Raw genomic sequence first — 23,657 nt, forward strand, 5'->3', positions numbered from 1 at the left:
TTTGAGCATATTTTGATGATCGGTTTCGTTCATTTTGTAAAGTTCGGTGAGAACATTAGTCTTTGTCAAAAATCATATTCATTGGACTTTAGTGAATACATTTTTAATTAGCACACGTGAAAATTGCAGAAAATAAAAAATTGGATCCAAAAACACACTGAATGCCGATAAAAAAAAAAAACTGAATCACAACCCAATTTTTTATTTTCTGTAATTTTCACGTGTGCCAATCATGTATCTAATAAAGTCCAATGAACATGATTTTTGGCAAAATTAATGTTGTCACCCAGCTCTACAAAATGAATGAAGCTGATCATCAAAGTGTACTAAAAAAATGACCGAAAAATTAAAAACTGACCGGAGGAGAACACCACCACCCCTCCTATCCCCGTGATATACAAAAGTTTCTCAGTAACATCAATTCTAGTAGCAGATTCAGTACCCAAAAGCTTTGGTACAATAGCCCAAAATCTCCTGCTACACCACTTTAGGATCTTCTAATCTAACCCCCTCATGTGTTTCCAAGCTCAGGATTGTATAGTTGATAATGACATTAACTTTATTGTGACAGCAAATGGAAGTACGTGAGGTTAATAAATCATAAAATGGGAATAAGACCTCGATGGATACATGAACTTATTAACTTTGAATACTTAATAGCAGTTTTAAGAGCTAGCGCGTTTTCGCTAAACTAAATAGGCTTCGTACTAATGACAATAGTTTAGTTATTTTCCCTAAATGGTATCTTAGTTGATCTCATGAGGAAAATGGTCCGTTCAGAAATTCATAAAAACATGTGTTTTTAGTCCATTTACTTAATTAGCGGAAATGCACCCTAGTTGTACTTAAAGCAAGTGCCGCACGTAGGGCTGTAAATGAACAGAGCTCAGCTCGTTAACGCTTAGCTCAGTTCGACTCGTTTACGTAACGTTCAGTTTGAGCTCAAGTCTTCGGCTCGTTTATTCGAGCTGCATTCGACAAAAGCTCAGCTCATTAAAGGAGGCTCGAGTTCAAGTTTTTGACTAAACGAGCCGAGCTCAAGCTTGACAGAACTCGGCTCGTTTGCATTCTTTTTAACATAATTTTCTTTTTCGTTTTGTGTATTTTATTCGTCTTTTTTAAATTTTTATTAGATTCGAGTGTATTTTTTTAGATTAATCATTCGTCTCGACGAGAAGAGTCTAAATTGTACAAAATTATGACCGAAAGCAAAAAAAAAATTCACTAAATATGAAAAAAGTATCAAACATCTGTCTTATTTTGTCTAAAGTGTCGTCTTACTTGAATTCTTTCAATATCTGTCCATACTTTTATATTTTTCCGATTCGTCTCGTTGAGACGAACGATTAATTTCAAAAATTATGACGAAAAACTAAACAAAAAATTATGGAAAGGTAAAAAATACTATCTAAATAAGTTCCAGACTTTTAAGTTAAAAAATAACACAGCCTTACCATTTGCCTTTTTTAATTTCTTTAGCTAGATATAAATATAGTTTCTCGAGCATAGTTACTTCAGATAGTACTGATACAAATATTTTTTATATTTCTGTTTGACCCAAAAAAACTATTACAAATATTTTATATTATAATATAAATAAAAAAAGAAACCTTCGAGAATACATTTTTGGGTAAATTCTCTGAGAATACACTTGCAAAAGAGAATATAAAACTGGTCTCTCAGAGACCATTGTCTTTTCTTCCTTTTTTTTTTTTTTTTGTTTAATCTGTGAGGAGACGACTGTCGGTGCTGCTGACAATAGGATTGGTTGGTGGGTTAGCCCTTTCATGATCTGCGAATTGTGATTGCCTGACTCCAGCCTGTTTCCCCTTAAATCTCGACCATCTTTCCCACCCAAATCCAAGATCCACCGTTGATCCCTTCCCCAACTAGTTCGCCAGTTAATCACAGCTCAAGTGAGTGAGTTAAGTCTCTCTCATCTCTCTCTCTCTCTTTCTCTCTCCTCGCAACAAAGCAAGAATTGGATTCCTCCCCACACCAGTAAGTTCCTTTCTCTCTCTAAAATACCATGCCAAGATCTTCACTCTAATTCCATGGTTTAGAGTTTCTATTACTGAGAATTGTTATCGAATGCTCGTTATTAGGTTTATATTTGGAAAAATCTAGGTAAATCATACCATATAGTCTGTGAAAATGAGCTCTTCGCATTGGACCCATTTCGTTATTTCGAAAACTGAAACCCAACCCAACTCAGACTGGAAGGTTCGACCCTCCTAGGGCTGATAAATGAACCAAGTTACCCGAGTTTGAGATCCTGTTTGTTCGTTAAAAGCTCGTTCAACATCGGTTTGTAACATAAACAAACCAAGCGTGATCATTTAAAAAGCTTGTTAACCTTTCAAACCAAACTCAAACAAGTTACTGTCTGGCTCGTTCGGTTTTTTGATGTAAACAAAATTCAAGCTACTTGAGATTGGCTCGCGGCCGGCTCGATTAAAGCTCGTCTGAGATTGGCTTGTCTTGTAAACAAACTAAGTTTGAGCATGTTTTGAAGCTAGTTTTCCAATGAAGAATGGACAATTAATTGCTTGGCTCGTTCGGCTCGTTTATCACCCCTGACCACTTGTGTGTGTTTTTGCAGGCAAAATGGAAATCAAATGGTGGATTTTGGCGATTACGATGGTAATTGCAACAGTGGGTATTGTCGAAGGGGATCTGTCGAACCCGCCACTGAAGAAGAAGGTGAAGGGGGAAACGGTATGCAGCCAGGGTTGGGAATGCCAAGGTTGGTCCAAATACTGTTGCAATGAGACCATATCTGACTACTTCCAGACCTACCAGTTCGAGAATTTCTTCTCCAAGAGGAACTCACCGCAAGCCCATGCCGTCGGATTCTGGGACTACAGGTCTTTCATCACAGCCGCCGCCGTTTACCAGCCCTTGGGCTTCGGCACAACCGGCGGCAAGCTCATGGGGATGAGGGAGGTCTCCGCCTTCCTTGGTGTTGTGGGCAGTCAAACCTCTTGTAAGTGTTCCAATTGCTGTAATTCAAGGTGATGATAGAGTGACGGATCTAGCATTTTAAATAGAGGCCGTTATGGATCTAAGGTTTTGCAATAAAGGCTGTTATGTATCGTATCAGCTGTTACGTAACAAATTTTGAGACCACCGATTCCATTATTTTCCTATGTGTCAGTCAATATTGTCCAATATCGGCCGCTATGTAGCCATATCATCGATACCGTTATGTTTCTTGATGCTGCGATTTAAAACCCTAGATGGATACCAGGGGTGAACCGAAGCATCCGGGGGGCCAGGGGCATAGCGAAGCATTCTGGGATCTTCTCTAGTACTTTCCATAGACTAGTATTGGTTCATGTACTTTGTCAAACTGGTCTATAAAAAACTGGAGGAGATCTTATCAATTGGAAACCCCTCCAGTAAGTTTAATTACTTGTAAGATAATCTTGAGAGTAGTAAGGGTTCACATAGTCAATTTTTAGGAGATCTCATTACAACGTCCTAGATCTCCTTCCCTGATTCAAGGTCTATTTGGCTGTTGAGGTCGGTTGGGCTTCATTATTCACTCACTGATTGACTTGATTTGGGTTGATGAGTCAAGGCGTTTCATGTTGTTCTTTTCATTTCGTTTCTTCACAGTGAGACAGAGGTTAGGTGCTTAGTAGTTGATTGATTTTTTTTTTTTTGAACGGCAATTTTTTTTTTATTAATCTTTGAGTAGTTGATTGATGTTACATGATGGGTTTTTCAAATTCTATGTAATTTGGAGTGCCGTTGTTGTGGCCCCTCTGGAATCTCTGGGGGAAGCAGTCCCAGCAGTACTTGACTAGGTGGGGCTGCAGGAACTAGAGCTATAGACACAAATATGGACATAAATATTCATCTATAGGACAGATACCAAACTGTGAATGTATAATTATGTGAAATTACATAGCATGAAAGTAATTATGTGCAAAGGTAATTTTCATGCAGAAAACACATTCGGAATGATGTGACAGTGACATTTGATATTGTGAGCTTCATGGTGGCTGTTGCGTTTGAAGTGAAAGGTCTATGTAGTCATGGTGTATTGACATTCATACAAAAGTTTGGTTTGTATAGCATTAGCCTGCTAATATAGCTGGTAATGCCATAACAACATACTTTTGGTATTGAATTCATACAAATTGATGTGGCATATCATGGTCATTCCATTTTACTCAAAATATTGCAAAAACCTTGGCTTATATTGTATAATAAATGCTACTGTCACATCATTTTGGATGACTTTTTGTTTGACAATTTTATTTGCAAACCCTTTACCTTCTATAATTAGTATGTACAATGGGCTCGCTATATAGTAGAATGAGATGGCATAAGCAAATTCGAAACTACAAGTAAATTGTTGAACAAAGGATCCAAGATTTTACATCGGCAATGAGATTGATGGAGGCACAGATAGTAAAATGCTTGAAAATGGCAATAATAGTGGGGCAGTCAAGAGAGAACTAGATTATTCCACTAGCATAGTAAAGTCATACAGAGATAATTCGTTGGTAAATTGGCTTTGTTTGGGGTTGCATTGACTAGTTTGGCACCACTTTTTGAAGTTAATAGTGCAGGGGTGCACGATTGCTTTGGTAATAGACTTAGTAAGAAGCTCTTTGCTTTAAAATTCTTTCTGCTTTATACCAATTTGAAATAAATATGGATTTATCTGAATGTCTACTGACATTTGGTATTATCTTTGTCGGGTTTTAATGAGTCTTGTTTTTCGTGGTTGTTTTTTCTGTGGATAAATGGATATGTTAACTGAATTTGAATATAACCATATTTCGTCTGGTTTTGAAATTCCGAGTCTGGTCTTTGCTTAGAATGCCTTTTGGATCTTTGTGTTCTTAATTGTACAAAACAATAACTGTCGGTCTAATTGATGGCTTGATGCAGGTGGCTATGGTGTGGCTACAGGAGGACCTTTAGCATGGGGTCTGTGCTATAACAGAGAAATGAGTCCTAGCCAATCGTACTGTGATGATTCCTACAAATACACCTATCCTTGCTCTCCTGGTGCTGAATACTATGGACGTGGTGCTATACCTATCTATTGGTACTCGTTTCCCATTTTTTTTTCTTATTACCTTTTACTTTGTTGTTTTTCATGTCTGTCATTTTCTTTCGTCAGTGATCAAGCTGTCAAAGCAAAGCCACAATATGGGTCATCTATATATTTTTGAATAGTTTTGCTTAAGAAAATTTCTTGAAAAATAAATTCAAATTTCTTTATTAGCAAACTGATGAGGTATGATTGCAAGAATTTGTTAAATAGTTAGGCCTTTTGCCTCATATATTAACCTAATTCAGTTACTAAAAATAAAAGGTTCTCTTGAATGTTAAGTTCAAATCTTTTTGACAAAAAAATTGGAATTAGTTAAAGTAAAGTGTCATTTATCCCTTATGTTATTGTGTTTTTAACTATTGAATCAACAATAAATTATTCATTCCAGTATATATGTCTTGTACTTCCGAACAAACAAACTTAACATCTTATTCAATTTTTTTATGTCATTTGGACAAGAAAAAAACACAATAATAACAATCTGAGTTTCAGGCAATATTTCTTTTTGATTGTGTGAGTTTCATATGGCCAACAACTATAGTGTCCATCAAAAGTAAAACAATTGAAGAGGTTAGGATGTGATCCTGGAACAGGGTAGGAGTGGATTTGAATCTGGAGCAGGTGGGAAAAAACAAACGGCCTTAGCCACTCCTCCAGGGCACTACACTATTAAAACTGTTGCTGTTTATTTCATATAAATAATACTGCAGGGATGTATATTTTTATTGCAGGGGTCCCCTATTTGGGCCAAAACCTTGGGGGCCCGAAGCATTCACTTCCTGTGCTTCCCCGGGGAAATAACTTGTGGTAATATCGACAAACAGTTGTATCTTTGTGTCTGGTTTTTTTCCCTCAAATTTTTGGTGTGAAAAGTCAATTTTTTTCGTAAAATATGGTTGGGATTATTTTGTAGTAATTTTAGAGATCTTTGTTGCACAAAGCTTTATGCAGAATGATGTGCCCTTTGAAGCACAGATACTTCTAGAATGAAGTCATATTTGTAACTAGTGGGTACCGATGCTCAAATACTCGTGCATATGTATCCGCCACTTCCTCAACGTATTTGTAGTTCGAGAATTGCTGTCTTCAATTTAGAGAAGTGTTGGATACTCTTGATATTCGTTGTCGCATAACCAAACTAGCCTGAACTTGAGATTATAATGTTTCTCGCATAGCATTGCTGCAGATGGGGTTATAAAAACAGGAATAATGTTCAAATCCATACCTTAATTATTGAGAGGGGAGTAAAATGGAAATAGTAAGTTAAAGGGTTGTACTATTTGCCCAAAGTTTTAATCGTGGTATCGTTGATGTATTATACGTTATACATGTGACATATCCATATGTCCTAGAAAACAAAGAGCAAGAGCATCTTGAAGTCTTGTTGTCATAACTGCATTGGTATCTTTAAAAATATAATGATACAAACTATTGTCGTATCCCACAATTTTAGTATCCTAGTTGTTTACATTTTAGACTTATCGACGTGCCTGTATGGTATTTTTCCCATTTCGCATGTCGTGTATCAGTGCTTGTACCCTTCATAGTCCTTGTTAAAACCAAAACACCCACTATTGTGGCTTGTACTTTCAAATTTATCAGTGCCGACTGCCGAGTCATTCTAAATGGGTTTTGTGGATGTAACTTTTTCGTAATTCATTCTGTTTTTGATCGGCCATTTGTAATTCATTTCTTTTAATATTATTCCCTTGATTCGTGCAGGAATTTTAACTATGGAGCTGCTGGGGAAAGCCTCAAGGCAGATCTGTTGAACCATCCAGAATACATTGAGCAAAACGCTACACTCGCTTTCCAAGCTGCAATTTGGAGGTGGATGACCCCAATCAAGAAGTCCCAGCCTTCAGCTCATGAGGCATTTGTGGGCACCTGGAAGCCCACAAAGAACGACACCCTGTCGTACCGACTACCCGGTTTTGGAACCGCCATGAACGTCCTTTTTGGAGACCAAGTTTGCGGCCAAGGTGACATTGATCCGATGAACATCATCATGTCTCATTACCAATATTACCTTGACTTGTTGGGAGTAGGGCGAGAGCAGGCAGGCCCAAATCTCTCCTGTGCCGAGCAGAAAGCTTTCAACCCATCCTCTGCAACAGCTTCTTCCTGAGGTTTGTATGATTTGTGTGAAGCAGTTCCTCTGTGTTGTGGATCATTGATATTCTTCCATAAAGAACCATAAATAAGAAGGGCAAATAAGCTTTTTAGGTTTGAAGATGAGTATCAAAGTTAATGTATGGAGTTCCAATTTAGTCTGCGTAGTATACAGTGGACTAAATATTTGATTTGGTGCCGCCCATTGTCGTTCTGTATATGTTGCTACTTGAAATTCATTTTATTCGTGTAACTCGTGTATTTATTTAGTTACTATGAGATTTGCAATATTGTAAGAACGTTTGTTTGTTATATGTGCAAGTGTTTTAAACTGTTCAGAATTGGATCTTGCAGTTGTATTACGCTTCTGCTGTTTGAATTCCGCTTCTGGTGTTTGAATTCTTCTTTAGGATTTGGAAACTTTTCTTTTGATTTTTGCTCTGGAGTTGTTTGCCAAGAACTCCTCAACATCTTCAACTATGTTTGGACTTATATTCTTGGACACAATATTTTCATGTTAGTTGGAGCTACTGAACTAGCAGACTACCTTGTAATCTGTTATCATTCCTGTCAAATGCTGCCAAGGACCCTGCTGAGCGCATCCGGACCGTCCAAAAGTGTTTTCATCGGTCCAGATTAAAAAATGAACTCTTTCAAGAGTTTGCTTTCAATTCGGACCATTGATTGCTGAAATAGATAGTCCGGATGCACTCGGCAGGCGCTTTCCGGGTTTGTCAATAAATCAGATTGGCACAAAAATGGGTTGTTTTCAGCGCATGGTGCTTGTGTTTGTGTGTGTGTGTTTGTTTCGTGGTTGCAGAGAACTAAAAATTTCACCTTTACTAGAGAGGGTTCCGCTTTCTTTTAAATTTTTTTTTTTTAAAAAGAAGGTAATTTCAAACTCAAATATAATGAAAATGAAATGTAATTTTTTTATTTTTTTTGTCCCGTTTAAAAGATCTCAATGAGATCTATCAAATAATATCCATATTGGTAGAAAAATTATTTGTGTAAATACATGATTTTTTAGCTTGAAATTACCTTCTTTTTTTAAAACTTCCTTTTTTCTAAAATTGGAATGGCATGTAAATGGATTCTGCGTTTGGAGTAATGTAATGCATCGAAGCGGGGCAGAGGTAAAGGTAAGCGTGGTGAGGCCGGGGCCATCCCCGACCTTGCTAAAATCACCTTATATATGGTGTAAAATACTCACTAAATGTTCTTAATGTACTATATCGGCCTCCTCAAACATTAAAAAATAAAATAGAAAGTGGTTGTATGGTGGAAAAACTTACTTTCTTTTTACGTGTGTGTACGTTTTGCCAAGTAAGAATGGAAATTAGCTTACGGTTTTCATGTAAAATATTATTCCTTGGATTGCATGCTTGAGTTTCAAATTAATGTAAAAATTTAACAACCATATAAATATTCAAAATTCAAAGTTCTAAGTTTCAACCTCCCCTCTATATAAAATTCTAGCTCCGTCCCGTCCTTAAATCCAAGTTTCATATCGCAGTACATGGAGTTGTTGCAGTGACTTGAGCTTGGAAGACTTGACCGTAAAAACTTTTCTCTTATGACTTGCCTCTGACATTTAAACATTTCTTTTCAATTTTCATGTATATGAAGTTCAACTTCGGGAGTATTTCTTTTCAATTTTTCTGTTGAGTTGTCGCGGTCGAAACACTATCATGAGTCATGACCTCATGAATGCATCTGCTCTTTCTAAAAAATTTGAAATGTATCTGCTCCCATTTTGCTGGGTTCATATTATTGGAACTTCTCCCGCGTGTCTCGAACCTCTTTAATTTTGCTGTCGTCTGTGTTGCGACACCTTGCCCTTTTCGACCAAAACGTCGTCATTTTGGATTTTCCCACATACATACGTGGTAAATCGTGATTTGGTGTGTGTTTTGACGTAGACAACCAAATTTGGCCGTGTTTGAAACCGGTTTTCCCGGCTGACAAAACCGATTGAATTTGCTAAAAACGCCTAGTTCAGAGGCTGGGTTTGATTTTTCGATTAAAACTTCATCCACGTATGCTTCCCATGTTCTTTTATCCATCGGTACTCCTTCTCGCACCTATTCGTTGGACACTTATGTTCCCTTAGCTTCTCTCGCCCTCATACTTCCTTCTTGGGCGGACACCAGTCCTCTAACTCTTCGTACTCACCTCGTATAACTCTTCGTACTCACCTCTCTACAAATGCTCAAAGAAGGTGTACTTATGAAGTTGTAAATTACTATTTTCAATTCTTGTACACTAAAAGACAAATATTATAGTGTAGTTATCGAAATTTGGAGTGCCCAAATCATTTTCTCTAATTAAATTAGAAATTGAAAAAGTGTAGTAGCATTATCTAGAAAGTATTTGAAATTAATTACAATTAAAGATTAGCTTAATACTAATTTCCCAATGTCAAAGACTAAAAAAATGCGAGTGGAAAAGAGGAGAGGGCAAATTCAGAAAATAAAATAAAATAAAATCAATTTTCAAAAAAAAAATGAAAATACTGCTGTAAAAAGCGTCAGGGAACATTTCAGTTTGGGAAAGCGCGGCGTTGGCAAACAAAAAGAACTTCCAAATCCAAAGCACCTCCTCTCTCTCCTCCACCTCAACTTTACCACCGTCCCCCACCATCTCTCTCTCTCTCTCTCTCTCTCTCCCCTCTCAAGAGAGATAAACTTAAATCCAAAGGCAGAGATCTCCATCAAAACCGTTTCTCGTTCCAATTTCACAAAGCCACTCTCTCTCGCCCGTTGCCTCCCTCTTTGCTTACCTGTCTATTCCACTTTCGAAACCCTAAAAAAAAGGACACAGAGAAAAAGTAGAGAGAGAGAGAGAGAGAGAGAGCAGGTAATCCTTCATTTTCGGTTGTTCATCTGTTTCTGCTATTCTTGTTGTCTCTCTCTCTCTCTCTCTCCATATATATTTAGTTATGTCTATATCTCATTTCCTTGACCCATTTGCTCTTTATAGTTAGACATTCTGTTTTTTTTTTTCAGTTGTATCTAGTCAATCGCGCTCACAATTCACGGATCTTCTCATATTCACCGCAATTCACGCGTTGAATTTCCTCGTTTAAACGTCTGTTTTTGTTTTCAGTTAACCGTGTAGAGAGATTTAGGGGTTTTTTTTTGTTTTGTTTTCGATATTTATTTTTTGTGTTGGTTGTTCTGAGACCTTGAATCTGTTGTTTGTTTTCCGATGGACGACAGTTATCTTCGACGGGGTCTGGTGGTGAGAATTCATTGCCCTATCCCTTTTCTTTCTTTGTGAATCCCTTAAATTCTTCTACATAAATATACCTATGATTTGTTGTATAGTCGTGAATTGCTTTAATTATTCAATGCTAGAGGGTGATCGTAACCCGAAAAATTAAATAAACCAATGATTTGTTGTATAATCGTGAAATCGTGAGGGTTTTCCCTCACCAAATTGAAATGTGGATCCGTCCCCGGGTATCCGTATGAAGTTGTGAATTACTTTCGATTCTTGAATTTTTGTTTGCATACAAAGCTATTTTGCCGAGTTCCTTAGAGAGAGTTGTTTCGTGCGGTCGCACCCATGGGTGTTCTCTACCTACCCACCTGTGTCAGTTTCAGGTACGGGGAACCTTTTGTTTAAGGTCGTTTGAGCTTTTCCTAGGAGTATGGCCTGGAAAAAGGTCTGGTACTTGAAACATTGGCGCGAGGCATGTTCTCTTCCCCTTCTTATGGGGGCCTTTTACGTTCTTGAACCGATAAACCATCTTTCGGCTAACCTAGCCTCCTCATCCCTCGGGACTAACATGTAGTACATGAATATTCACCAGAACAATGCCTTTCAGGCTAATCATAGGCCCTGACTCATGCACGGGGAACCTTTTGTTTAAGGTCGTTTGAGCTTTTCCTAGGAGTATGGCATGGGAAAAGGTCTGGTACTTGAAACATTGGCTCGAGGCATGTTCTCTTCCCCTTCTTATGGGGGCCTTTTACGTTCTTGAACCAATAACCATCTTTCGGCTAACCTAGCCTCCCCATCCCTCAGGACTAACATGTAGTACATGAATATTCACCAAAACAATGCCTTTCAGGCTAATCATAGGCCTTTACTCATGCTCCGTGGAGGAACCTTGCGGAGGAACTCTTAGGATTTCGGGCATTGGATTCTCACCCATATTTGCTTTACTCAAGCCCACATTCTCGGTTATAATTTGTCCAAAACATTGCTCACGCAGGTGCTTCCCTAGAAGGCAAAATGCTCCCCTACTGATGTATTTTTTATATCAGACCTATGTATACATCGAAATCAACGAATCCCATTCGCAATGTGCGTATTTATTGGAAATGTCACGTAAGATTTACCTAAGATGAGGTGAAGACATGCTATTTTCAATGTTTTCCTTTGCTTTGCTAGGTTTCTTCTCCTTGTCTGTTTAGACATTTCTCTAGGAATGTTTTTAAAGTTTATGCATGTGTATATGGTGAGGTCATATACCCGTAGGCAGACACCTTATGTTATAGCATATTTATTGTCTGCTAGATGCATTTATGTTGTATTTATTATGTTTTCATAACATCTCTCTTAGAAACTTGCTTTCTGCAAGTTAAAGTGCTTGTCAAGCTTCATGAAATTTGCTATTTACAAAGTGTGGAGGGTCAAAAACACCTGGATATTGGATAAATAATGTAGATCATTGGATTTTTAAAGCAAACAGAGAAACGGCTCCAGAAATTTTGTGCTCTCAGTTTAGCAAATGCGTAAGACTGCTATTGTGAATTAGCTTTTTATTTCCTTCTTCTTGAAGAAAGTAAATGACTGGAAACTTCTGGTTTGAGAATGTCTGTTCTATAAATAAAGTGATTGTTGAAATTCATCGGACCTTCATGTTTGAGGGTAGGATTGTGTGGACACTGGATCCTGTAGACATCTTGCGGCACTATTTTGAATTTATTTGATTTGAATTATGCAGGCACATGAACCGCCTCCTGGTTACTTTGTACGTTTGCAGAAAACAAGTGCCGAGGACGATCTTTATTTGAGAAAGAAAGCAAGGATGCGTAGATGGTTGTGTTGTACTTGTCAAGTAGAAGAGTCGTACCCATCAACTGACAACGAGCCTTACAAAAACCCAAGGAACCATGCAGATGGTAACTTAGCTTGACTACCCTTCCTTCTTGTTTGGTATTGTCAATCACATATAGAAGTTTTAATGTCATCTGTGCAGAGTAAGATGGGTTAAGCTTGTTTTCCTTGGTTGGTTTAATGATTGTTTCATATGAGACTAGTATTTGATTTCCTGAATGTGATACTAATAATGGTGTTTTCCTTTGTGAATTCAATTACATTTTAACATGTTAGGGGGTTGCATGAGAGGATGTTTAGCAGGAAACGTATTCCATAAAATGTGGATGATGGGAACATGGTTGTGCGAAAGGTCATTGATGGATCTGTGTCAAAACCGTTGGCTACTGCTTTCAATATGCAGTTAACTTCTAATATATGTGCCCATCTAGCAGCTATAGGAATTGCAATATACTACCTCTGTTACCTATGTTGGTCCATTTTCATTATTGCCGACATCTTAAAAAGTTGTCTATATTTTATTTTTTATTTTTCCTAGATATTTCTGAAAGTTGTCTCTATGTGAACTAATTGAGATTTTTGATTGGAGGAAATCTCAAATAAGTTCACTAAACAATTTCTGGAAATCTATATACTATTTACAAAGCATGTGTAGGCCTTGTGGCAGTGGCACTCTCTTTTTTTCTGAAAAAAAAAATGAAAAATGTAAGAAAAATACAATCTCTCCTATTTTCTCTCACCTCGTCTTGCTCCAATCTTCCGTTTTTAACTAAATTTCTTTATTTCCCAGGGTAATTGTGGTCAATAGACACATATATGTTGAGTCTTCTTCTTTCAACCTTCCTTTTTAATAGATTACTTTCTTTCCCAAGGAAATTGTGGTCAATATACACATATATAGTTCTTCTAGGTTTTAAAAACTGCTAGACATTTTAATTGCATAACTTTGATATTTTTTGTAAAAAGCACAAATTATTGCTTATTCGCACAGGACAAATGCTTGTATATTTGTAGTGATCGGATCAAAGGGCCTGGTTATCGAAAAAGGAAAGAAAAAGGAATGGAAGTAACTGTCTCTACTGTTAAGGCAGAGAATTTGAATCAATGGTTTATTATTGTGCCTGAAGATATAATTACGGGCCTCTAGGTGTGGATCTCAAAAGTTGATGGAATTGTTTTTTTAATGCTTGTCAACTTCTGATGTAAATGGCATATGGTTTCTCTTCTCGTCCCCATAGGGTTGTGTTAAAGTTGGAAAGAATACCACATCCCCTTGTTTAGTGAAGTCTCGAAAGCCACTTAGGAGTACCTACATATCATGGATTCAGTCTATTGTTTATGTTGTTTGTAGTCTCTGTGTGTGTGTGTGTGTGTGTGTGTGTGTGTGTGGGTAACTGTTCTCTGGGGCTTCTGTGTCCATGGTGGGTTGCTGAGGTCTCCCGTCTGTGTTCTCAAGTGCATGAGCATGTCTGTGTTTTTGTTGTTTACTTTCGGAATTCCAGATATCTTGGAAGCACTTAAGATTCTACCCAAAAAAATAATGCGCTCCCTATTTCCTCACCCATGGAATGGATGAATTCCTATCTTGTTGACCGAGACATTGGCACTAAAATTTGAGCTATTGCTGAAACTTTTGTTTCATTGGGCCGTTTGTTTGCATGAGAACCTTATGGTACTATTGTAATATAGTGTTTCTCTCAATATCTTGAGAACTGATTATGCAATTTCAGAAACTATTTTTCATGATAGCAAGGTCATACAATGCAGCAGTATGTGGCTGTCTATTGTGTTGTGTAATCATGCTGCTTGCTTTTCTTAGGATTGTCTATTTGAGCAGTCCTCATACACGTGATTTGTTTTTTTTGGTGAGCTAGGTTAAAGCTGTTTTCAAAATGATATTGTTAGCTCTTTCATTTGTCCTATAAACCTTAATATAGAAATGGGAGGAAGAGGTGAGTGAGTCAGATAAAGGGAGTGGGAGCAGACATCTTTTGGTTATTTGATTTTTTTTCTTCTAAACAGAGAAATGGTTTAGAGAAAGAGCAACAGATGTGTTGGGGCGACACAAATGAATAGAGGGGAAGGATGAGTGAATTATGAGTTAGTCTTCTTACAAAAGAGTGTAACTAAGGATGTATTGGTCAGTTATTCAAGTGACTTATTTTCTATTTCAGTATTTTGGCATTCTTGTGGATTACCCTGCTAGGCTGCAATACTTGTGCTTTTATCAGATTATTCGTTGCCTGCAATTCTTCTGATGATTCTGTTTAATCCTGCATGTGCATATTAGCGTATCAAAAAGGGTCAAAGTCAACAGCTCCTGTCAAAGCTGAGGCTCAAAAGGCAGTGCCGCCTATTGAAGTTCCTTCGCTGTCCTTAGATGAGCTGAAAGAAAAAACTGACAACTTTGGATCCAAAGCATTGATTGGTGAGGGATCCTATGGAAGAGTGTACTATGCAATCGTGAGCAATGGAAAAGCTGTTGCTGTTAAAAAGCTTGATGTTTCGGCTGAGCCTGAGTCCAATGTTGAGTTTCTTACTCAGGTGTGTGCACAATCTTTTTTAATTAGTTTTATGGTTTCATTACCGTGCTTTCATTCAAAGTTCAATGTATTTTTCACAAGTTAATTCCTTTATCCATCCTTGTATCTTATTATACTTGTCCTTTCCACTTTAGGTTTCCATGGTTTCAAGACTGAAACATGAAAATCTTGTTGAGTTGCTGGGTTACTGTGTAGAAGGAAATCTCCGCGTTTTAGCATACGAGTTTGCAACTATGGGATCTTTGCACGACATTTTGCATGGTATTCACAAGTAGTGTCTTCTCTTGACTGAGTTAGACTTGGCTTAGGTTTGTTGTGCTAATGAGATGCAATTTCTTGACATATCTGCACTTCACAGGCAGAAAGGGAGTCCAAGGAGCGCAACCAGGCCCTGTTCTGGACTGGATGCAACGTGTTAGGATTGCTGTTGATGCTGCAAGGGGATTGGAGTATTTGCACGAGAAGGTTCAACCTTCAACAATACACAGAGATATCAGATCTAGCAATGTACTTCTGTTTGAAGAGTTTAAGGCGAAAATTGCAGATTTTAACCTGTCGAATCAGACTCCTGACATGGCGGCTCGTCTTCATTCTACTCGGGTTTTAGGAACATTTGGCTATCATGCACCTGAGTAATAACTCTGAAACCCACTCCTTATTTATTTGGCTATTTCGATTTTGAGCTCTTATATTAATTTGCTGTGTTTTCCTTTCATGATTTATGGTTTTACTTCTGCATTACATAATCATAGAAACCTAATGATGTTAATGCCCATGAGTCGGTTGACTCCTCCTGATCCTGATTCTTTCTTCAGCAACAGCATCAATGCTTTCTTAAATAATGTTTCTATTTCCATTTTGGGCAGTAAAATGCTAAATGTACTTTGAATGAGGGTTTTGATTCCATTTTCAATTACCCCTCTATGGGGTTTCTTTGATAGCTTCTTAGGTCTGTCAATGAGAATGCCATTGCACTGTCATTCTTCCTTTTTCTGCTGTCTGACTGAGAAACAGTTTGCTGAAGGTTTGAAGCGACTTGGTTGCCCTCTCTTTCTTTCTCTGTCTCTCTCTCACACACACAGAGACACACGCATGCACGCACACGTGCTTGCCCACCCAATCCTCCCCTTTACAAAAAGTGGTCAGTGATGGTAGTGCTTGTGTAATGTATTCCTGAGGTATGGCAACCTTGGGGTAAGCTGCCTTCACATCTCTGAGAAGTAGACGATTCTCTGCTTTATAACTTCAGTGTAATTGCTGTTCTAGGCAAGTTTTGTTCAATAGTCGTCGAAATGGTGCTTTTTCATACATTGTGCTGGGTTGAAGTTTGCATTTTATTTTGGAAAATGATTTTCACACTCCCCTTTTAACCATCCACACTCTTTTTTTTTTTAATCCACATGAATTTACAATATTGTCCTTGAATGTGTGAAGAAGTGTAATGAATTAAGGGCAAGATAGTAAATTCAAGTGGATAAAGACAAAAAAGGGAGTGTAGATGGTTAAAAGGGGAGTGTGAAAATCAATTCCCTTTATTTTTCATGTTCATGCTATATGCATCGCAGACTAAGGTTTGCCTCTAGTATAAGAGGGGTCTTTTACAATTATTTTGGTGATGAAAACCTCGTGCAGGTATGCAATGACTGGACAATTAACACAGAAGAGCGATGTGTATAGCTTTGGTGTGGTTCTGCTCGAGCTTCTAACTGGCCGCAAGCCTGTTGATCATACCATGCCTCGTGGGCAACAATCTCTCGTTACTTGGGTGACTCTCTTTTACTTTCCCTGTTTTATTTTCTTTTGCCTTTTGTATTCTTAATCTTAGTTCATTTTCATCTTGGTATGAGAGTTTTAGCTAAAAATTCTTTCATTACTCTTCGGATAGGCTACTCCAAGACTAAGCGAAGACAAGGTCAAACAATGTGTGGATCCAAAGCTCAAGGGCGAGTATCCTCCAAAAGGAGTTGCCAAGGTGTCTCTCTCTCTCTCTCTCTCTCTCTCTCTCTCTCTCTCTCTCTCTCACACACACACACACTTGCTGAGTTGCTGGGGGGCAGATATACAGTACCTAACAATGTGGTTATATTTTCGTGCCCGCATACACACACACATGCACGGGGTCAGATATACAGCAGCTAACAATGTGGTTATATTTTGGTGATGCAGCTGGCAGCTGTCGCAGCGTTATGCGTGCAATACGAGGCTGAGTTCAGGCCAAATATGAGCATTGTTGTCAAGGCTCTCCAACCCCTTCTGAAGCCTCCTCCTGCCCCTGCTCCTGAGATCTAAAGCTCGAATGAATGGATCATCTCCTCATATTGGATTTTGGGCGTCTTCTGCACAGTTTGGTTTTCATGTGCCGGCAAATTTCGTTCTCAGACTCCTATGCATATACATATCTTTTTTCTTTTTCTTCATTTTTTTTGGCGTTTGGGACTGGATGTTTTAGGCTTGGGTTGGCCGCGGTTTGTTATATCTGTTGCTTTATGATTGCTGTGAGTTATTTTTTTTCCCCCAAAAAGTCATGGATGGATAGTGCTGTTTGGTCGTTTGGTGGATATCTTTTTCAGAGAACTGGTGCCCTTGGTTGTGTCGAATTTGACTGATTTATTAAGCAATGCACCTTCTTTACAAGCATACCTTATTTTTCTGCCCAGATAGCACAAATTTTATATAAAATTCCTTCTTCCTTTTTCATTTGAAAAGTTATTCGAAGTCCTTTGAAAACTCAATCTATAGGGGTTTTCTGGAACTCTTTATTATTTTTTGTTTTGTAGGATTATTTTATGGAGCTTTGCCTTAAACTATATGGACTTTTTATGTGGGCTTTATACATAAAATTTGACATTTTGAGAGTTTGGAAAAAATTATGATTATATCTATACTACTTCTTTTAAATGTACGAAGGTGTTTCCTACTTTTGGTTTTTCATAAATGCCCTAATCACTTGCAATTAATACCTGCCCCATCCTACGTCTCTTCCCAAAATACCCTTAACCACCGATACCCTTTGACGTTTTTGGAAGCAAAAACCAACTGGTTCGTTCAATGACGGTTCGGAAGGTTGGGAGTTCGCACCTATTAAAAAGAGCTGCTTGCTTAATTCACGCAGAAGAGTATAGGCGCCCCCAACGGACATCAGTTTGTATCTTCGTGCCTTACAACCTTTCAATCGAAAGAGTAATAAATCTCGCGCTCGAACAAAATCTTCCATGACAGCAAGCGACAAAAGATCTGATTGAATGCAGGTTCATCTCTGTGTGTGTGTGTGTTGGGATTGAGTGGTTTTTCTTGAACAATAAACATATTCTTGTGCCACAGAAGTTTGACATATTGCCGCTCCCAGGTGTGGGCACGCGCCCCGAAAATCGCTCGATCTTTGGGTTCCCTTTTTAAAGACTGGGCGCGGCCCTCTTTTGAAAATGCGCGGCGAAACGCCTCGATTCAGAGTCGCCACTCGGGTTTTAGCGGTAGGAACACCCAAGGAACCGAACTCGAAAACGTTTTTGCCACGTTTGTTTGATTTTGAAAAGGCGTAGACCGGTCCGTCGTCACCTTCGATATCTGAGGTTCGGGAGCCAGGTTACGAGAGGGGAAGGGTTTTATGGCACCCCCTCTCGCCCAATCCGGAGATCGGTCTCTACTCGGGCATTTCATGAAAACCTTTGCATTTTTCTCTCATTTTATCATTTTTTAGCCAGTTAGGGCGGGGGAACAGTTAATGGGGACGAAAGCGGTAACAAATTGCAGTTTATGTGACAAAATGCTTATGAATGATTTGATTGCGATGCTAAGTATAGATTGAGAACAAGCACTGAGCATCCCGAGCAAACTGCAGTACGCCGTCACAAGGTGACGTGAGTAGATTCTGCCAGCATGCACTGGTCGAGCCACTACATGGTGATACAACCTGCGCACGCCACATATAAACTGGCGTACTCCACTTGTTGGATCTCTCAGTCTTTGTTTGCAACCCTCTGGGCTCTGGAAAAGGACCAGCGCACACCCAGGGCAAACCACGCAGTTTAATATAGCAGAATATACACAGTCACAGGCAAAATGAATGGCTTTAGGCCATGAAAGAAAGCAGAACACCCCAAAACAGTGTGGGACAGTAGATAGGCCTAGCTTACGCTTCAGATGCAAGGGCCAGTCACTGGACCCAGAAGCCTACTGCCGTACGCCAGTATATTACTGTCGTATGCCACTTTGCCTTTGATTCCAGTGTTTGGCTTTGCATCATCTGGGTTCTGGAACATGACCAGAAGGATCCCAGAGGCCTTTACATGACAGAAATGAACAAGATAGGATGCCACCACTAAACAGTTCTAAATATGGAAAGCAGTAAACTGGTTATTAGCATGCTAAGGTGATCGACAGAAAGATAAAACAAAAGGAATGACGATCCATGATCCCCACGCCAGTTGTGCCCATACTGCCATGACTGGCGTACGGCCTTTGTAAACTGGCGTGCGCCATGTATCATCACATACGATAGCTGTATTTTATCTATTTAAGGCCAGGACTAGTATTATCTACTAGCCTGGGCCTTACTGACCCCCCTCAGGAGTTGAAAACAGAAAAGAACACAAAGGTGGTATACCTCTTAGTATTGTGGTTTGGTGGTTGTTTTTGAACTTGAGGGTTGAAGATGGTGGCTTATATGATGACTGGGTTCCAGCAGGATGTGTGGAAGTGTATGACCTTTTCTTCTCTTTCAATGGATGAAAGGAGATAGAAAGCTTGGAGAAAGGAGAAGAAGAGAGATGGCACCTTCTTAATGGGGCTAACTCTTTTGTGAACTTGGTAACCCTTTGCAAGAGTGTGAGAGGGGAGTATATATAGAGGGGGAGTGACTGAGATCAGTTTGGTCTAGGGCCTTGTTTGGCTGGTTGGAGGAGGAAGGGAGCCTCTCATGCATTAAATGCATGGGACTTGCCTTGATGGGGGTTGTAGGAGAGAGAGGGAACGGGCCTGGACGATATAATCATCAAGGGCTACTGTGGCCGACGTCAGGGTGGCACAAAAGTCCCGCCCAAGTGGCTGAATAAAGTTGATTTGACTGGAATTGACTGGCGTGCGCCACATATGAACCTGCGTGCGCCGATTATAACTGGGTCAACGGTCGATGACTGACACGTGGCAGCTAACTGGCGTACGCGTCCAATACACTGGCGTGTGCCAGTTGGGTTTTGCTGGGGCTGTTTGGCTCTGGTTTGAAAGGTTTGAAATGGGTTTGAAAAGGGGTTTGGGACGCTCAAAGCTCAAACACACCATTATCCTCAGACTGTTCTCGACCAAAATCATCATCGGGGAAATAAAAGATCGACAAATAACGTTATCTGGACAGTCCAGAATGGGGTGTCTACACCAGGTTAAAACACCCTGCGCATGCTAGCCCCGCAAATAAGTGAATTGAGCACCAGTACCCCCTTGTGCGGTGGACGATCCCCTGGATAAATTAATAGTGCAGAGTGCAGACCTATTGGAACTTACTTCTTAAATGCCGTAGTCCCTAGACTCCCTACTGGTATTGTTTGAAGTCTCCTTCTATGTTAAATTTTCTTTGCTTTAATGAATCCAATGGGTGATTTACTTCTCGAGTTTGAAAATAAAAACATGTGAGATTGTTCTTCGCCGCGCTCTCTCATCTTGTTTTCCACGAAATTTTTGTATGTTATTAGTAGACTTGATTTCACTATGCGTATTTTTTATTGTGGTTATGACCTAATGTTATCAAGTCATCAATTGATCTTCATTACATACAAATGACAATTCAAGCTCCATCGGAGAAAATTCAAGAATAATTGTATGCATGATGACAAAAGTTGCATGGCAAACCAACTATATGCATATGCATTTTGAGGGGGGAAAAAATTTGATATCAATATATTACTTCTCACGGCCAAGTCCAAATAGATCCAAAGTTTTAGGCCTTTTCGTTTCATTTACTTCCGGACTTCAGTTTCTAATAAAAAATGAATTTGCCAACAATTATAATTTCATCCAACAATGCTACCATAGATGCCAAGAAATGAATAAACTTTTGTTTTCCAAAGTTATACAGTAAGAACATCGAAGAAAATGAAAAAGGCAGCCTTCAAAATAAATGGTAACTGGCCCATTGAAGAGGATATGATACAGGAAATTGATGAGCAAGTGCAATTCTAAGGATCCTAAAGTTCAGCCTCATCTAAACAGGTAAGTGCTACGTCTACTTCTTCGTCGGATATTTGTATAGAACTCAAATTATAATTAGGAACTTTGACACGGCCGTAGAGGTTGGCAAGATCATGGGTATTGTTGCCAATTGTTGCCAATCAAAAAAAGGAAAAAAAAAGATCATGGGAATTGTTTAAAAAGGGAATGAAGATAGTCACATAAACAGATTTGCAGGAATAAAAGCTAGGGACTTTGTTGTAGTTCATGCTTGATTTGGTCCACGATTTCTGGGAGATTTAGTAAGGGATTAGCGACGAGAAAAAGGCAGTGGGTTTGTCAAAAGTTCAAGCTGCATTTGGGGCATGCATATATAGGCCTTAGGTGGTGGTTCATTTTTTCAAGTTTAAAGGACTGAGCTAAAGAGCAATTTGGGAAGATTTGGCGGTCTTTGGAGTTTTTGGTTGGGTAGGAATGACATTGCTTGCAATGGGACAATCTGGGTTGGGATGCTTTTGTGGAGCTACGAAATGTAAGGAGTGCATATAAAGAGTATCCATCCAATATTTCATCTATGTTCTTGAAGGGGTAAAAGCTTTTAAATAACCGAGAATAAAATCCAGGTCTTTGGGTGATTGCAACTGAAGGCTACTCTATCATGGCTAACGAATTCGGTGCTGGAACTATGGGTCAAGATGTCGTATGCTTATGTCTTAGTTTGTATGGGGGATCATCTTTCGGTTGGTGTGTTACCAACTTTCTGTAGGTTTTGGCAAGCACCTAATTGGTCGAAAGGTTTGTACTAACTTAGTTGGAATATTTTTTTCCGATATTGATGCTAATTGTCACTTTCCTTATTAGCTTGTTGTCATATCTACTTAATAAAATTCTTCTTCTTATCCTCCCCAAAAATTTATAAACGCCATACAACCTTTCTCCTGTGATATTATTCTCCCTATGGCCATACTTTGTGGCATGGGTACTGTTTGATTTGACTCCGCTTTTTCTAATCCTAATAGTAGCTATTTAATTACACTTGATATGGGAAAGCATGAAAGAAGTCAAAGCCGATTTTTATTATGCTTTAAATTATTGCCTCGTGTGATGTTTCCAATATGTGTTGCTGGTTATACGAAACTTTTATAGTGGACTCACCGTGCGGTGCTTGCATTATCTCTTTTCTTTACACTTAGCACACATCTAATATGAAGCCATCACGTTCAAAATCAATGAATTGTATTTCTATGCCGGATGAATCCAACTAGAAATCCATGTCAGCTATGATTTGTGGGTTGGCAAATGTTTTGAGTGTGCTTCATGATGTGTTCCAATGGTCGGTACTAAAGTAAACTACTTGAAGTTACATCTCTTTAGATAGCTGTTGCAATGAAGTCAATAAGTATCTTGTTGTCTGTCAAATTTGAACACTTTTTTAATCATGATCAATCTTTTTCTCTCATAGTGTGGGAAAATTTCCTTTCTATGTGCACAAAAAATTGTGTTTGGGATTGGCCTTAATGTATGTGATTAATAAATTTATACACATTAGCTCATAGCTCATTTTGTCTGAAACCCAGAGCTTCTAAGTTTTGCCACCAAGGACACTTGCATATTCATTACCATGTACCTTTTCTAAGTGCATGAAGATATTATGTTTAGATTAAGTGCATAACAAATGGATTGATTGTGATACGGTGTGGCGTTTGAGGGGAGGAATCCTCTACTACTTAGGCCTTGCTTGGGTTTTACATTTTTATTAAAATTAGGCCTTGCTTGGGTTTTTACTTTTTTATTAAAAAAAATACTCGTATAAGCTTGGTTTAACTATCTTCTGGTCGTTAAATGGAAGTAATTAAAATATTGCTTTAATGATTTGAACTGTTCATTTTTTTTAGAATATGCAATCTGTGTCCGAATCAAAAGTCTTATGGTTTGGTTTCAAGTCAATCAGCAAGCCACGAATTACATTCCATCAGGTAAATAGCAACCAGCAACCCAAAAAAAAAAAATCTGGAAGCAGCAAGGTAGCAACCTGACACAGATTGCAACCTGAGACTGAGAGGGGCCGAGTGGTGAGTGCTGAAGGTTAGGGTTTACTGATTTAGACTTAGGAGTATACATGTATTACACCTTTTTATGCCATTTGGACAAGAATATTTTCTAAATGAAGAGAGAAAGAACCTCTTTTTAGGTTTTATATGGAAAAATTATATCACAATAACGTAAAAAACTAAATAGTTAAAAATATTAGTGACAATAGGTAAAGTTATTTCCATATAAAGATATATCTTTATATTTTATTTATTTATATATGTACATATATGTATGATAAAAATTCTCACAATGCGGTTTGGTTAATCCACGGTTTCTAAATAAAAATATGTGGACTGATTTGTGCCTCACTGTTTTCTACTCCAATTTTGAATACTTGTCTAGACCATTAATCCACAGATTCAATCCAAAACATATGGATCAATTCGGTTTGGACCGGTTTTTACAGTAGTCCTACTGCCTATGGGTAGAATAGGTTCCTCATACATATTGTCAACACCTCAAAATGAGAAGTGACCGGTCATAAACAAGGCATCACCCCATGAAAAACGCAAAAACGCAGCCAAGAATCAAATACCATCCAACACTAAAAGAGCAAATTCTTATCAAACAAACTCATAACCAAATAGGTCTTAACCATAACC

General features: G+C 38.5%; 2 protein-coding genes across 5 annotated transcripts in view; both read left to right on the plus strand.

Annotated features, from left to right (window-relative positions):
- The window catches only part of LOC131300915 (chitinase-like protein 1), an 82,644-nt gene extending 75,114 nt beyond the window's left edge, over window positions 1-7,530 (plus strand). Inside the window, exons 1-4 of one of the 2 annotated variants that reach the window (XM_058326946.1) lie at window positions 2,006-2,127; window positions 2,603-2,986; window positions 4,909-5,068; window positions 6,800-7,530. In XM_058326946.1, coding sequence (XP_058182929.1) covers window positions 2,608-2,986; window positions 4,909-5,068; window positions 6,800-7,205 — 945 coding nt within the window. In that variant the 5' untranslated portion in view covers window positions 2,006-2,127; window positions 2,603-2,607 and the 3' untranslated portion in view covers window positions 7,206-7,530. Of the gene's footprint in view, window positions 1-2,005; window positions 2,128-2,602; window positions 2,987-4,908; window positions 5,069-6,799 lie in introns of those variants that run through there. The other variant, XM_058326945.1, reaches the window with a different exon arrangement.
- Window positions 7,531-9,907: 2,377 nt separating this feature from the next.
- On the plus strand, window positions 9,908-17,439 carry LOC131300922 (PTI1-like tyrosine-protein kinase 3). 3 transcript variants are annotated; one of them, XM_058326949.1, is made up of 8 exons: window positions 9,908-10,048; window positions 12,147-12,324; window positions 14,550-14,803; window positions 14,937-15,063; window positions 15,161-15,434; window positions 16,435-16,567; window positions 16,688-16,774; window positions 16,969-17,439. In XM_058326949.1, the coding sequence occupies exons 2-8, from the start codon at window positions 12,231-12,233 to the stop codon at window positions 17,089-17,091; spliced, it is 1,092 nt and encodes a 363-aa protein (XP_058182932.1). In that variant the 5' UTR covers window positions 9,908-10,048; window positions 12,147-12,230; the 3' UTR covers window positions 17,092-17,439. The 3 variants fall into 3 exon arrangements, with proteins under 3 accessions (XP_058182932.1, XP_058182933.1, XP_058182931.1); XM_058326950.1 differs by having other exon boundaries at window positions 10,034-10,054; window positions 12,151-12,324; XM_058326948.1 differs by lacking the exon at window positions 9,908-10,048 and adding an exon at window positions 10,082-10,432.
- Window positions 17,440-23,657: the final 6,218 nt, after the last annotated feature.

This window comes from Rhododendron vialii, chromosome 9a (genome assembly GCF_030253575.1).
Source record: "Rhododendron vialii isolate Sample 1 chromosome 9a, ASM3025357v1".
NCBI lineage: Eukaryota > Viridiplantae > Streptophyta > Magnoliopsida > Ericales > Ericaceae > Rhododendron > Rhododendron vialii.

What these genes read in the sequence shown, in the direction of transcription:
- LOC131300922 (XM_058326948.1), top strand. Translation starts at nt 10,400, where the DNA reads ATGGACGACAGTTATCTTCGACGGGGTCTGGTG. An exon ending in CCCAAGGAACCATGCAGATG is followed by an intron (nt 12,325 to 14,549) that starts GTAACTTAGCTT and finishes TGTGCATATTAG; the next exon opens with CGTATCAAAAAGGGTCAAAG. An exon ending in AACAATCTCTCGTTACTTGG is followed by an intron (nt 16,568 to 16,687) that starts GTGACTCTCTTT and finishes CTCTTCGGATAG; the next exon opens with GCTACTCCAAGACTAAGCGA.